This window comes from Neopelma chrysocephalum, unplaced genomic scaffold, assembly GCF_003984885.1.
Source record: "Neopelma chrysocephalum unplaced genomic scaffold, ASM398488v2 Primary Assembly neopelma1_188, whole genome shotgun sequence".
NCBI classification, from domain to species: domain Eukaryota; kingdom Metazoa; phylum Chordata; class Aves; order Passeriformes; family Pipridae; genus Neopelma; species Neopelma chrysocephalum.
This window is the reverse complement of record NW_020897850.1, coordinates 214260-228024: the sequence shown is the minus strand read 5'-3', so window position 1 is coordinate 228024 and position 13765 is coordinate 214260. Positions and strand designations below refer to the sequence as shown.

Here is a 13765-nt window from a genome sequence, read left to right as displayed (position 1 = left end):
TTAATCTCCTATTTCATGTGAGAAATACTAACTACCTTACCTTCACTTGGATTTCATCTTGTATTAGTTAGCTCAAGCTAATAATCCATCTTCTTATTCCCTGTTGTATGGTAAGACAAAGAAATTAATCTCTCCAAAAAGGGAAAGAAGAATGAAAAGAACTACCAATTTCCATCATATTGAGAAGAGACTGGAAAGGCTCATGAGAGCTGAGCCCCCAATTCCAGGTGCTTCTTAAGTACAGTAGATGTTTTTGAAGCACAAAAACTGTCTTGATGAAAGCAGAAAAAAAATCTGTCTGCAAAATGCATTAGTTGTGCATCAGAGGACCATGGATTGCTTGGGTTTTTGTAGTAGGCTTACCTGGTAGCATAGAAGTAGTGAAAAACAGTGGTGTGAGTAGTGTAGAAAATGTTTCTGATAGTAATTGAGTTTATTCTAGCTGAACTACACCAGTCTTTCCCTTCTGCAGGTGCTAACCGGATTGTTTTGGAAGACTCCAATATCTTGCAGCCTGTGGGACTCACTGTATTTGAAAACTGGCTGTACTGGATTGATAGACAGCAGCAGATGATTGAAAAGATTGATATGACCGGTCGAGAAGGACGTACGAAGGTCCAAGCTCGTATTGCACAACTCAGCGACATCCATGCTGTGAAAGAACTCAACATCCAGGAATACAGTAAGTGCAATCCCTGTTTGCAGGTGCAAACAGTGCCTGGGAGACTCGAGCCAAGGAGTGGCCACAGAGACACCAGCTTCTTTTGCCTTGTTGCTGACCAACATCGGTGCAAATGGGAGGGACCAGAAGTTGGTGTCGGTTGGTTGTCAGGGTGCTCTTAAGATTGTTTCCTTCAGGCAGTTGGCAATGGATTGGAAATCTGTCACAACCCCAGCATAATATTTTGTCGCTGGTGACTATTTTATTAGTAATGTCATACAGGCACCTGGCATTTGAGTGTCTCTAGGCACAGTGGAAACATCCTGTTATTCCCAGGAGAGGATTTTCTGGATCATGCCAGTGAATGCTATTAGGTATTTGCTCTCTTTAGGCAAGCACAGCTCTCGGGGCTTTTACTAGCAGCAAATATTTCAATGGACTGCCTGACTTGAGGACAAAGGGAACAGTTTTTGATGGTGGTAATTCACATTGAAAGGGAATGACAGACAGCAATGTTGCATTGGACGAAGGAAGTGTGTATTAAATAACAATTTGTATTGAACATGGCTGCACTTTTAAAAGTTTTCTGTTTACCAGGCCTTTCCCCACACACATAACTCTTGAAATGATGGGAGGTAGATGGTTAAAGCAGTGGAGTTGCTGTCATCCTGGAGGAAATATGCCTGGTTAGTAGGCTGTGGTGCATGCCTGGGAGAAATATTTAGAAAAATGTCTGGGGATGCTTAATTAAAACATCAGTGCAGACTACTACTAGTTTTGTGTGCTATTAATCTCAATAAATCTGTCAGGAGTTCCAAGATAAGTGTGTTGTCCTTATTAAACATTAAAATGAAGAGACATATTTATCTAGAGCATGTTAATTTGAATTTTGGAGACAGCACGGAAGCTTCAGAATTCATAAATTAGAAAAGTTTACTTTTTTAATGGCCTTTGATAGAGAAAATGAAGTATGGAATCCAAGACATCTTTTTGTATTACTAATACTACTGTTTGCTGCAGAGAACTAATTCTACCTCACACAAGAAGCAAAATGTACCGTTTTAGAAGATGCCACAGCACAATTCTTACAGTGGTTTCAGATCATGGGCAGTTACCAATATGAGTTATAATTACTGATGTAAAGGGAAAAATACACATAACAAAATACAACTCTTTCAGAGATTTTTTAAGTGATGCTCTCCCCAGGGGGAAGGAAGTAATGAAGGGAGACCAATGGGCCCAGAGAAATCACTGAAAGGTTGTAAAAGAAGTGGAGATTTCTTGTCAGTCCCTGTCTTTCTTATTTTTAAAATCATAGGACAACATCCTTGTTCTCAAGATAATGGTGGCTGCTCGCACATTTGCATTGTGAAGGGCGATGGCACCACACGCTGTTCCTGCCCAGTCCACCTTGTTCTGCTGCAGGATGAGCTGTCCTGTGGAGGTGAGTCTTTCCCATGCTCTGTGTCCCTGAGCTGTCGCCTTTGGGGCTGTGGGGTGTCTCCATCTTCAGGGCTGGATTCTGAGCAAAAAGAACATGACAGTGCACCAGGTGCCGTTACACAGTTTTACACTTTACCTCTTTCCCACCCCATTCAGCTAAATCTGCAAGTACTGAGAAGGAGTAAGGGAAGAAGAAAAAAAATCACTGTTGAATAAGGATTTCTGTTCACCCTTTCTACTTAATACCACTGAATTATTTCAACTTCATTTTTTAATTGTATGATTTTTTTATCACTTCTTTCTGTCACTCCATATGTTCTCCTTTTTCATATGGGGGTAGATTCTCACATTTTGGCATATTGCACTGTCTGTGCCATTTTATTCTTCTCTGTTGTCCTCTTCAAGCTCACCCTGCTTGTGTCTTTCTGAACTTGAGTGCCAGAAGGGCAAGTTGCCTCCTCCATGGTGATACTGTCACTATAAGCCACACCCTGGTGTCTCCAGGGGTGGGGTTGAAATGGAGGAGAGGAGAGGCACTTTGGTGTTTGGATCTCTTTTTGCCACTGTACTGAATGGATTTATTATGCAATCATCTCGCCATCGAGGCAGCGTGTGGTCTCACAATGGAATAAGAGCTAACATAATCCAGATATTTTCTCAGAGCAAGTTTAATACCAGGCCAAAAAGCAGAGGGAGGAAACGGGGATTAAAAAAAGGGGAAAAAAAATCCCACACTTACTTACTGCATGAAATTAACAGTTAATGTAGTAAATGTTAAATAACAGCTAACAGATGTGTTGAGGTAGCGGAACTTGACTAGATGGAGCAGTTTTTTGTTTTAAAACAATTTTGGCTGAACAGAACTGGCAAGGGCACATAACTAGACATTGAGTCACAGTGCATCCATGTACAGCACATTACATCCTTTTAACATTTTCTATGCAAGGGCTGTCAAACATTTAAAAGGAGAGTGAGCCATCAGCTGTGTATACAGTGGTGTTGCAGGAAAGGGGGAGTAGAAAAGCATGATGACTTCAAATGAAGAGTTGAAGGCCTACTAAGAGACGGGTGTAGGAGTCTTAAATGGGAAAGGAAGAAAATAATCATGTTTTATGGGGCTATTTCTCTGTTCCTCTTGTTCTTTGTCTCTCAAGCCCTCATTGATGTGAGCCTTCATCAGTCACACGGGGCTCAAGGTCTACACAAATGACTGTGGAGGCAGTGGGTGTGGAAGTTACCTTGTGACATGGCATGTTTATCAGCTGCTTTGATAAGTGAAAGCAGCTGAGCTCTTCACCTGGATGAGCTGTTTGTTCACCTGGATTTTTAATTTTTTGTTTGTTTGCTTGATTTTTTTAAGAACCACCAACATGCTCCCCTCAGCAGTTCACCTGTTTCACAGGTGAGATTGACTGCATCCCAGTGGCCTGGCGCTGTGATGGGTTCACTGAATGTGAGGACCACAGTGATGAAAAGAACTGCCCTGTGTGCTCAGATACCCAGTTCCAGTGTGAAAGTGGACAGTGCATAGACAGTGCCCTGAGGTGCAATGGAGAAGCAAATTGCCAGGACAACTCGGATGAGAAGAACTGTGAAGGTACAGAGGATATTTTGAAGTGTGGTGAGAACAGAGCTGTCATAGGGACAGCTGTGATAAATACCAGTGTTATTACTGAGTAGGATTTGGAAGAGATCTGAGGTTCTGCTAGTTTTTAAGCTGGTCTGTTCAATGGAAATTATTTCATAACTCCATACTTTTGTTTCTCTACCTGTGAAGTGGAAATTAAAGCTGATCTCCGTCACAGTGGTCTAAACACTGTAAAAAGTACTATTAAAAATGGGATGATTTTAAGCTCTAAAAACCTGGTGTCTGGGAGTGAACTACCAAGTGGAGCAATTCCTTGTCACTGCTTTTTGTGTACCTTGTACTAAGTAAAGGTTGTGGGATTGTTTATTTTACAGTACCCGAACAAAACGAGTTTTTCTGAGTAAGCAGTAGTGAGAGACAGATGAGATTTCTGGAGACCTTCTTCCTGTAGAGCACAGCAAAAGAGAGTATTTAAGCCATCATTACAGAGGGAAGCACTGTTGCCAGTACAATGAGAATTAGCTTCTTTTAATTTTGAAAAGGACGGGTTTTGCTGATGGAAAAGATGTGCTTCAGCTCAAACAAAAACATAGAGACTGATGCAGAAATGGCTGTGTGATGAAAGGTGATTTTTGGCCAGTTGAGATGCTAACATCTGAAAATGCATTTTGCACGTTACCTTCCCAGTTGTCACTCAGTAACTGGAGATGTCAGACTGGGGGCTGTTTATTACCTTCAAAGTGGCCCATTCAGAGTATTCACATTGATTACAAATAAGAAAAGCCTTTAGTTTAAGTTATTAATTCAACTGAAGATGGAAAGTATTTCTGGATTTATGAGAAACAGGAGGCAGGAATATGTGTAAACAGCAGTGACCAGCACCTTGCCTGCAGCACCTTTTTTCCCAAAGTGGTAGTTTATTTTTTGAGTGTACTGACAAAGCTTCAGTTTTATATTCTGTCTTTCATATCAGTTTAAAAACATAATGATGAGTAAAATATATTGTCTCATGGTCGAGGAGCTTTCTGGTTTACAGGAAGAGCACAAGGACAATGAGAAACCACATTTATCTTTCTTAAACAATTTTATCATCATGGTTTGGCAGATTTATTTTTAATAACTTAATTCTTCTCTCTTATATTACAGTAAATGCTTAGATTTGGTGATTCTTATAGTAAATAACCATGTCCTGGGATAAGTGCCTATCTTCTCAATGGCCTTCTGCTTCTGAGTTATTTTAGATGAGGTAATTTTATCTTGTAGTGTTCTTACTGTAAGTAGGCAGTAAGGACCAGGTAACCCAGTGTGCACTATCCTCAACAGAACACTGAATCACTTTTGCATGGTTCACATGAGGGACTTTTAGTGTCATTGGCTACTTTCAGAAATTAGGATTGCAGCACTCTAGGCTCTCCCAAGATACTCCTGACTGCACACTTTGGTGTCTTTGTTTGTTAATAATTTTGAAGAGGAGAAGCCTTTGATACTGACGCTTGGTGTGTGGGTGGTTCTCTTTGCAGTGCTCTGTTTAACCGATCAGTTCCGCTGTGCCAGTGGACAGTGCATTGGGAAGAGCAAGAAATGCGATCACAACCTGGACTGCAGCGACAGCTCAGATGAGCAAGGATGCTGTAAGTGTATTACCTGAGACTAGAAACTTGCTTGCAGCATCAAAAATGTGTTTCTCACCTTCCCTACGAGTTAGATTTTATTCTGTCAACCAGGCTGAATTAATTGTTCCCAGAATTAATGTTCCTTTTCATAACTGCTGTCATGCAATTAATGCACAACGTGGTGGAATAGAAATAACAAAAATAATTTGTATTCTGAACAAGTAGTTTCTGAGGCAGAGAAGGCTAGTTATTTTTCCACTTACCTTTTTAAACTTTTAAAAGAAATAAAAGGTTTGTTTTACTATAATGTGTTAGTATGCTGAGTTGGTGCAGTGTTAAAAAAAATCTATCACCCTGAGGCTTTCATATATAGCTGCTCTGCTTCATGGTTTTCTCATCCAGAGAGTTAATAGCAGGTGCTTTTAGGATTAGAGGAGCACTCTGTTTATAGAGTAAACCTTCTAAAATTTCCTTTTTATCTTGAAAAGATATAATTCTGTGCTTGATATATGATTTGTAATGTGATATCCACTAACTTGAAATCTCCAGGGCGCTACAAGGATACCACTGCCTTTAAAATTCCAAATTAAAAGTTCATTTTCACTGTTGGTGCTTTAAAAGAAATTTTAAATAGGGACATCTCTTCTTGTGTTAGAGATCCATATATCATGGTTGAAACACACGTAATATGAAAATGCAAAGCCAGAGTTGGACCCTTGATCTTGAGAAGGAATGATAGGAGATGTTCTGTCACACTACCAAGTTACCAGTGACATCACAGACTTGTGTAGTTACCTTTACTATAGTTTATATGTTTTCCAGTTTTGTAATAGAGGATGGAAAATTGGCCTTTCCACAATAAAATTGCAGCTGTCACCATCCCTCTTTCAGTATGATCAGAAGTCTGTTTACTTCTCTCTGTAGACTGTGACAAGCTGGTTAAAGTGTGGGTTTGGTGTTCAGGGAGAAGAAAATGTGTTGAGGAAAAAACTTTCAGTAACGTGTAAGATGTAAAACACTGACTAGAACAGGAAAATACTTTAGTCTGCTTTTCCTGTCAAATTCATGAAGCACAGGCAGGGAGTTGTCAGAGATGTCATTGCTTAGAATTGGTATTGTAGGGAAAACCACTCATTTTGACTGTTGAGTAATTGTTTTGGATACAGTTTCCTCATAAAATGACACCTCTCAAGCTGACGCTCAGCTATATCTGAGGGTGGGTCAGATGTGTTCTAGGTTAGGTAGTTTAATAAATAGTATCAAGCCCAAAATTCATCACTACTGAACGATAGAGGTGATGCACTGTAAGTGAATGTTACACTGGTGAGAAAAGGGAATGTCAGTCTGTTACACTGAGGGATAACCTGGGTGCTTATGTGACATGAACAGGTGTGACATGATAAGTTCTCACTGTCTTAATGACAAGAAAAAGCATAACTGGAGTCCCCAGCACAGTGCCATCTGTGCTGGGGCCTGTTTGTTCCTCCCATATATTAATTTGAAAGTGGTTGTCTGCCTACAGAAGCGGAGGTCTTTATTTTTCCTGTGTGGAAAGATATAAGGAAAACTGATGTAGTCTGATTTTCCTTTTCCCTTTTAGACACGACAGAGGAACCTGCGCCACAGCCCAACAACACGATCGGCTCCATCATTGGTGTGATCCTTACAGTGTTCGTGGTCGGAGCGATGTACTTCATCTGCCAGAGGGTGCTGTGCCCACGCATGAAGGGAGATGGAGAAACAATGACCAATGATTATGTGGTGCATGGACCAGCCTCTGTACCTCTGGGTTATGTGCCTCACCCAAGCTCTTTGTCAGGGTCTCTTCCTGGTAAGTAAACGATGTGATCCTTGTCCTGTTCTTTGGTACCACACAGCTGTGCATATTCGTGCAGGAAATGTCTGTTCCAGATGCATAATTCTTGGAAGCTGTTGGAAACCAGGGCTCTCAAGGCTTGTTGCCTTTATAATAATGAGCTGCTATTTTACCTATGCTATTCACAAGCATTTAGGTACTTAGCAGAACCACAAGCTCAAATAGGTGCACATACTGTGGGAATTTTCTTCTGCTGCTACTAAAGAATCCTCTTTATGGACTATTGTAGCATCAGCAAAGTGTCATGACAGTACAGGGTAAAGTTACACAGAGTTATGTTTGTGGGACTTTAAACATTATGTAATTATTCTTGATAGGTTTGTAGACTGAGTTTTTATGCTTGTGAAACTTCTTGCAAAGTCTATAATGACCAGCAATAATTGTAGTCTCAGCTTACTTCATTTGATGATGAAGTTGCTAACACCAGTCCAAGCACACTTTACTGCTGTTTAAGAAGTAAGACTTCACCACAATGTTGCACTTCTGCATTGCTTCTGCATATATTAATTAAATATGTCCTGTAACTTGTGACTTTGGATCCAGCAGATTCCTGTCAGAACAGAAGCTCCGTGAGGCTGTTACAGGGTTAAAACAATGCATCAAATTACTTTGTGTAATAACCTGCATAAAGACTCTTTGAGCAGAATTTTCCCCATTATTTTGAGCACTGTTTTCCACTTGGACTCTGTGCCAGTGTGCTTCAGTCACTAACAAAGCTCACGTAATGATGTCGAAATGAAAGAACAAGAAACCCTCTCTTCTCTTGCACAATTTCAGTTTCTCAGTTAAGGTGGTCAGTAAGTTTCATGGTTTATTCTGAGGCACAGAAATAGTGCCTGAATGCCTGTTCTCTCAAGTCTTTTCAAGCCATTCAAGTGCAAGAAATGTGTTTCTCTTCATACAGCTGTAGTATAGCCCAGTGCCAAGTCCTGCAGTTGAGTAGTTGATGCACAAAACCAACACATTTATTCCATGTCAGTCTTCATTTCTGTTGTCCACCAAGGAGCACTGAAATTGTTTTTAATACCCAGCTGATTAATTTTGATTCTACAATTTGTGCTTATACAGCTGTTATCCTCTGGATTATTTTTTTAAGCTTCCTTTTCTCAATTGAATTATTGACCTACATCTTTGTTCTTCAGGTATGTCTCGAGGTAAATCTGTCATCAGCTCCCTCAGCATTATGGGAGGGAGCAGTGGACCACCCTATGACAGGGCCCATGTTACTGGAGCCTCTTCCAGTAGTTCTTCAAGTACCAAAGGCACTTACTTTCCTCCAGTAAGTTATTCTATTATTTGTAGACCTTTAATAACTTTCAGAGAAGTAACAGTGTCTTCTGAGTCTAATTGATTGACAGATTAATGTTTTGGTTTAGGTTTCTAGCCTAATAAACTTGTTTCAATATCAAGTACATGTGATTTTGAATGGGAAGGAAGATGAGATTGTCTTTTTCCAAAACAGTCTAGAAATTTTCTCTTAATTTAAAAAAGTTGTGAGATAGCTCAGTGCCAGAAGAAAATTTTAGATTGAATGTCAGGGGAGATGAAAAAAATCCCTGTAAATATTAAGCAGCTCTGGCAGAGAGATCTCCTTTCATTATACCTGCCACATGGCTCTGAAAGTAAAGCTATGATTGATTTTGTGTAGACTTTCAAGGAATTAAAATGAAGTTTTATGTCATGTGTCTTACAAGTGACAGATAAATAAGTAAACAAATGTTTTGCAGCTCCATAACATCCCTCTAGTCACAAATAGGTAGTATGCTGCTCCCTGTCCCTTCACTTCTAGCATCTGTGGTGGTTGTTTTAGATATTTTTATTAAGTTCACTGAGCCACTGTCAGTGTTTAAGAGTTTAGTGTTTAAGAGTTACATGCTTGGTCAGTGAAGGTTGAAATCTTCAACTGTCTGCTTTCAGTTCTGAGAATCAACCGATCGTGCTTTAAATCAGCTTTAAATTAATCCAAGTGCTGTGTTCAGTAAGAACATGCCTGTATAAGGAAAGAATCCTTGCTGCAAGTATTATAAGCAGAGTATTACTTGGGAACTACAGCTAGCAGAAGTAGATATCTGCCAGTTTGCCTGGGGCGGTGGTATTCCCTAGTGACAATCTAGTACTGAGCAGCGAGCTTCAACTTTACTTTTCAGCACTGCATATACATCAAAATAGCCACAGCAGTCAGCATTTTTTGAGAAGAGCTCAGTAGTAGCTAATAGGAATGGCAACAAATGGCATTTTGAGTGTCTGTTAAAGAACTGGGGAATAAACAAACGAAAAATCGCGTTTGTTGGGAGGGCTGTGCATGCAGTTCTTTATTTAAGGTTCCTATAATACAGCACTAAAAACAAAAATTATAAACTGGTGTTTTCTTGAGTTTGCTTTGTATCTTTTTAACTGTGGCTTTTTTTCCTTTTTCACTCCTTAGATTTTGAACCCACCACCATCACCAGCTACTGAACGTTCACACTATACCATGGAATTTGGTTATTCTTCAAACAGCCCATCCACTCATAGATCCTACAGGTAATTACTGTTACAATAGCTTCTGTCAGGATCAAAGAGTTAGTGTAGAAAATGCAGAATAAAGACAGCCTCTGCTCCATAAGAATTGCAATCAAAGGCCCTAATTCTGCAAGCACTAAACTAGTGCTTAGATGGGTTCACGTGTACCAGGTCACTGATGGGTGTGTACAAGTGCAGCACTGTTTGAGGTAAATCATACACTAAGTGGTTTTGGTGATACATCTCTTGGGTATATTGCTTTAGGGGGAATGACAGCACTCATCACAAAACCAGCTAAATGCCAAAAGAAACCAGCACCATAATAACTTTGAGCCAAAAATACTTACCCTGGAGTGAACCCAGCCCTTTTTTAGGCTTCTGTCAAAAATAACTGGTTACATAATTATCAGAAATTATAAGCAAACACCCTGTGGAGAAAAAGTTCACAATATAAAGGAGGTCAGAAGTAACATTTAATATTATGGTCTAGATAAACCACAGAATTTCTAGTTTGACATATTAAGGGTTAATGTCTGGAAAAGGTTGCCAACCTTTTGCTGATTTTCTCTGACTAGTATTTATGGGCATATATACTTTGTCTCTGTTTACTTAAATGTGTCTTTCTTACCTTTCCTTTAAGAATGCTGGAGCTATTTATCATTTTATAGCAAGTTAGAGGAACAAAAATAGAGGAACAGACCTGTACTACCCAAGGGTGTAAATGTTCCCCTCCCAAATCACCAGCAGATCTGGTCAATGAGAAGAGAGTGTTGTGTTTGTCTGTTGAAAGATATGCCTCCCTAACACAGTGCCTTTGGGGTTTTTTGGATAATGAGGTCTCTGGGGCTAAACAGACATCCCTTCTCCATTAGCAGAAAATATGGCCTCTGTTGTGCAGAAGGTCAGACCAGATGTTTATAATGATCCCTTGCAGCCATATAAAAAATCTTCTAAAATTATAAGTAATTTTCTAATGAAAGAAACCTAAATTCTGGTACCAGCATGAGCCTTGCTGATCAGTGGTTAGCTGATGTGCCTTTTAGTACGATAAAATGGTATTAGGGGTGTAGCATAGGGTTCAATGTTTTCCAAATGCTCCCCCGCCCAAAACTAAACATTGATCTTGCTGCTTCTGATCTGACTTCTTTCCTAATATTCTGACTTGACTATGGAGGAGCTGCATCCCCAACTGACTGTGATACTGGGAGTTGTAGCTACCATGCACTTCCCTTTCTAATTTGTTTCCTTGGAACTATATTGGGCTCATTTTAAAAGATGTTTTGTGGTAGCAGCCTTTGAGAATTTCATCCCAGTTACTGCTCTAAGGAGTGATTCTCCTGACTGCTATGAATGTGCCAGGTAATTTTCAGTTTCCTTGTCTGGGCTTAGAAGTTAGTATCCAGCAATTGCATAATACAAACAGAATATCTTCTCCATGTAATTGCAACGCAGCTATTACACACACGCACATGCACACTCGTGCCCTTCCTGCCCCACTGTCTTAGGAGCAATTTTTTTCTACCTCAGTTAAGTCCTTAGGGAATGTGTTGTCTGTAGATAATTAATAATTAGCATCACTTTCACTGGTTGCTGTAATTTGACTGACACTGCAACGTGTGTGGTCGAAGGTGGGCCCTTCTGCAGGGGAGTCAGTGAGAGCGAGAGGAGTGTGATGCTGTGTATGGCTGCAGAGGGGTTGCCCTGCTTTCTGTTTCCACCTTGGCTTATCCCCCCTGTTACGACCCACCCCAGAAAAAAGGGGGGGGGGTAACCCAGGTTCTTATCAATAATTCCCTTGGGGTGGATTAGAATGAAACGACACTGAATAATCGGTGTTTGAAAACATCTAGGTAGGGTTTATTTTAAATGCATATAGGTAGGGTTCGTTTTAACAATTTTGTTTGAACAGGTATGTTAACATTTTGGCTGTTGTCATCTGTATCATCTATCACAGGGATAACCCCTGGGGGGAAAATGCATAATGGAGAGAAAGGAAAGACAGGATAAGGGTAAGGGAGAGTAAGGGAAAGAAAAGCTGAGAGTGGAAAGATGTATATAGTCACCGCCCACGGGGTCCAGCAATGAAACTTGGTAGTTGCAGCTTCCATGTCTGTCAGTTGAAGTGGTGGCCTTGATCTGTTGGGGGTGAAGGAGGGAAGCCCCCACACTCAAAGAAGTTATGAGTTACTATATCCATGGTCAGTGTCACAGGCCACGTCATGGGCCTCCATCATCTCCTGGGGCTGTGCTGAGTTCCCGTGAGGGGCCTGGCCAAAGGGTTTTTTCCACCTTTCAAGACTGGCAGAGGGGAGGGGATGGGCTTTGATAGGCCATCAGGTATAATGCAGAAGTCCTGCAGAAGCCTGCAAAAGTCCCTTGGCAATCCTAGAATGCATAAATCATCAACCGTTTCAGTCTCTGATGCTTTTGAGAAAGCTCGCAGGATCACCCTTGAGGAGAAAAGGCAACGCAGAAAGAATCGAGCTTTGCAGAATATACCACCTAAGGAGTCTTTCTGCTGGGCCTTTTGCAACCGGACTTTGCCTTTCTCGTATTGGCCTTTTTAGCCACCAACGCGCTTGCAACTGATGCCTTAAGCCCCTAATGTTTTTTTTTATTTTTCTAATTTTGTAAGCCTTACAAGTTTTATAGGTAATAGAAGTAGATTTTAGAAACAAACCCCTTTCTCCCTCCTCCCCGTAGTACCCCTTAGTTTATACATTCCTTAATCCTCTCACCCCATTCCATACTCCCCATATCAACCCTATTCCCATATCCAGTAGAAGATGTTTTGTCTCTTGTCAAGGCAAACCTGTCTTGTTTGGAGAACACTTGTATCTTGGCCTAAACCGCAGGACAGAGTCAAGGAACTGGGTGACTCTGCTCTCTGTACCCCGAAGATGATGAAGGATGATGAAGAGAGGGTCCCAAAAAGACCCCAGACCCAATTCCGGGAGGTGGGCCAGGGGGTGGACCAGAGCAAAAGCCACGGGGAGGACACACTTGGGATTGGCCAGATATTGTTATAAATGTAACATCTCGGGCACAGCCCGGCGCGCGTCGTGTAACATCTCTTGCCTTGGCACAATTAAACCCTTTCTTATCTCACCCCAACTAACGGCTCCTAGATTTTTTTCTAAGCACCAGCTGAGCAGGCATCACAGCAATCGTGGGTAGAGCCCTTCCCAAATCTTCGTTCGCCAAGCCCGGCCATGATGATCAGTCTCTGACACCCCCCAGCTCGTTCACGGGTGCATCGCCCAAACGCACGGTCTTTCTGCACGCTGACCCTTTTGGTTTTTTCCCACTGCAGCTACAGGCCTTACAGCTACCGGCATTTTGCACCTCCCACCACGCCCTGCAGCACGGACGTGTGCGACAGCGACTACGCCCCCAGCCGCAGGGTCACGGCAGCCGCGGGCAAGGGCTACACCAGTGACTTGAACTACGACTCCGAGCCCGTCCCTCCGCCGCCCACCCCGCGCAGCCAGTACCTGTCGGCGGAGGAGAACTACGAGAGCTGCCCGCCCTCCCCGTACACCGAGCGCAGCTACTCCCACCACCTCTACCCACCGCCACCGTCCCCCTGCACGGACTCCTCATGAGGGGGAGCCCCCCCCGCCCCATCATCCGCCTCCGCCGTGAAAGTGTAAATACAAAAATTATCCTACTGGGGAGGGGGGGGAGGGAGCTCTCGGCAAAAAGGATGAGAGGTAGGACGGTGTACAGTTAAAACTAGGCGGGGTGGAGAAATACTGAAGATATTTGTACAGAAGAATTAAAAAAAAAAAAAAGGATATTTATATATTTTCTTAAACGGCGACTGCTGCTTGTGCTATAAGAAGAAAAAAATTTTGTGTAAGAGAACCCAGACGTTTGTACAAAAAGTTTTTATTTTTGCAAATGGAACACAAAAACATGCCTTAATCCAGTGAAGTGACTGAGCACGTAAGGAAATGGAAGGACTGGGATATGTTACTTGTCCAGAGGTGATATGTGGGGTTTGTCAATACCAAAAATGTTTAAGATAATTAATAATAAAGAAGTCCATCTCAGAGCAGCATACCATAGATACTTGGAAG

General features: G+C 41.5%; 1 protein-coding gene across 3 annotated transcripts in view; it reads left to right on the top strand.

The window, feature by feature from the left end:
* Positions 1–13527, top strand: part of LRP6 (LDL receptor related protein 6) — a 121623-nt gene extending 108096 nt beyond the window's left edge. For 2 of the 3 annotated variants that reach the window (XM_027702484.1, XM_027702481.1), the window contains 8 exons: positions 473–682; positions 1980–2105; positions 3465–3701; positions 5213–5323; positions 6906–7136; positions 8324–8460; positions 9607–9704; positions 12997–13527. In XM_027702484.1, coding sequence (XP_027558285.1) covers positions 473–682; positions 1980–2105; positions 3465–3701; positions 5213–5323; positions 6906–7136; positions 8324–8460; positions 9607–9704; positions 12997–13288 — 1442 coding nt within the window. In that variant the 3' untranslated portion in view covers positions 13289–13527. The remainder of the gene's footprint in view (positions 1–472; positions 683–1979; positions 2106–3464; positions 3702–5212; positions 5324–6905; positions 7137–8323; positions 8461–9606; positions 9705–12996) is intronic. The other variant, XM_027702482.1, reaches the window with a different exon arrangement.
* Positions 13528–13765: the final 238 nt, after the last annotated feature.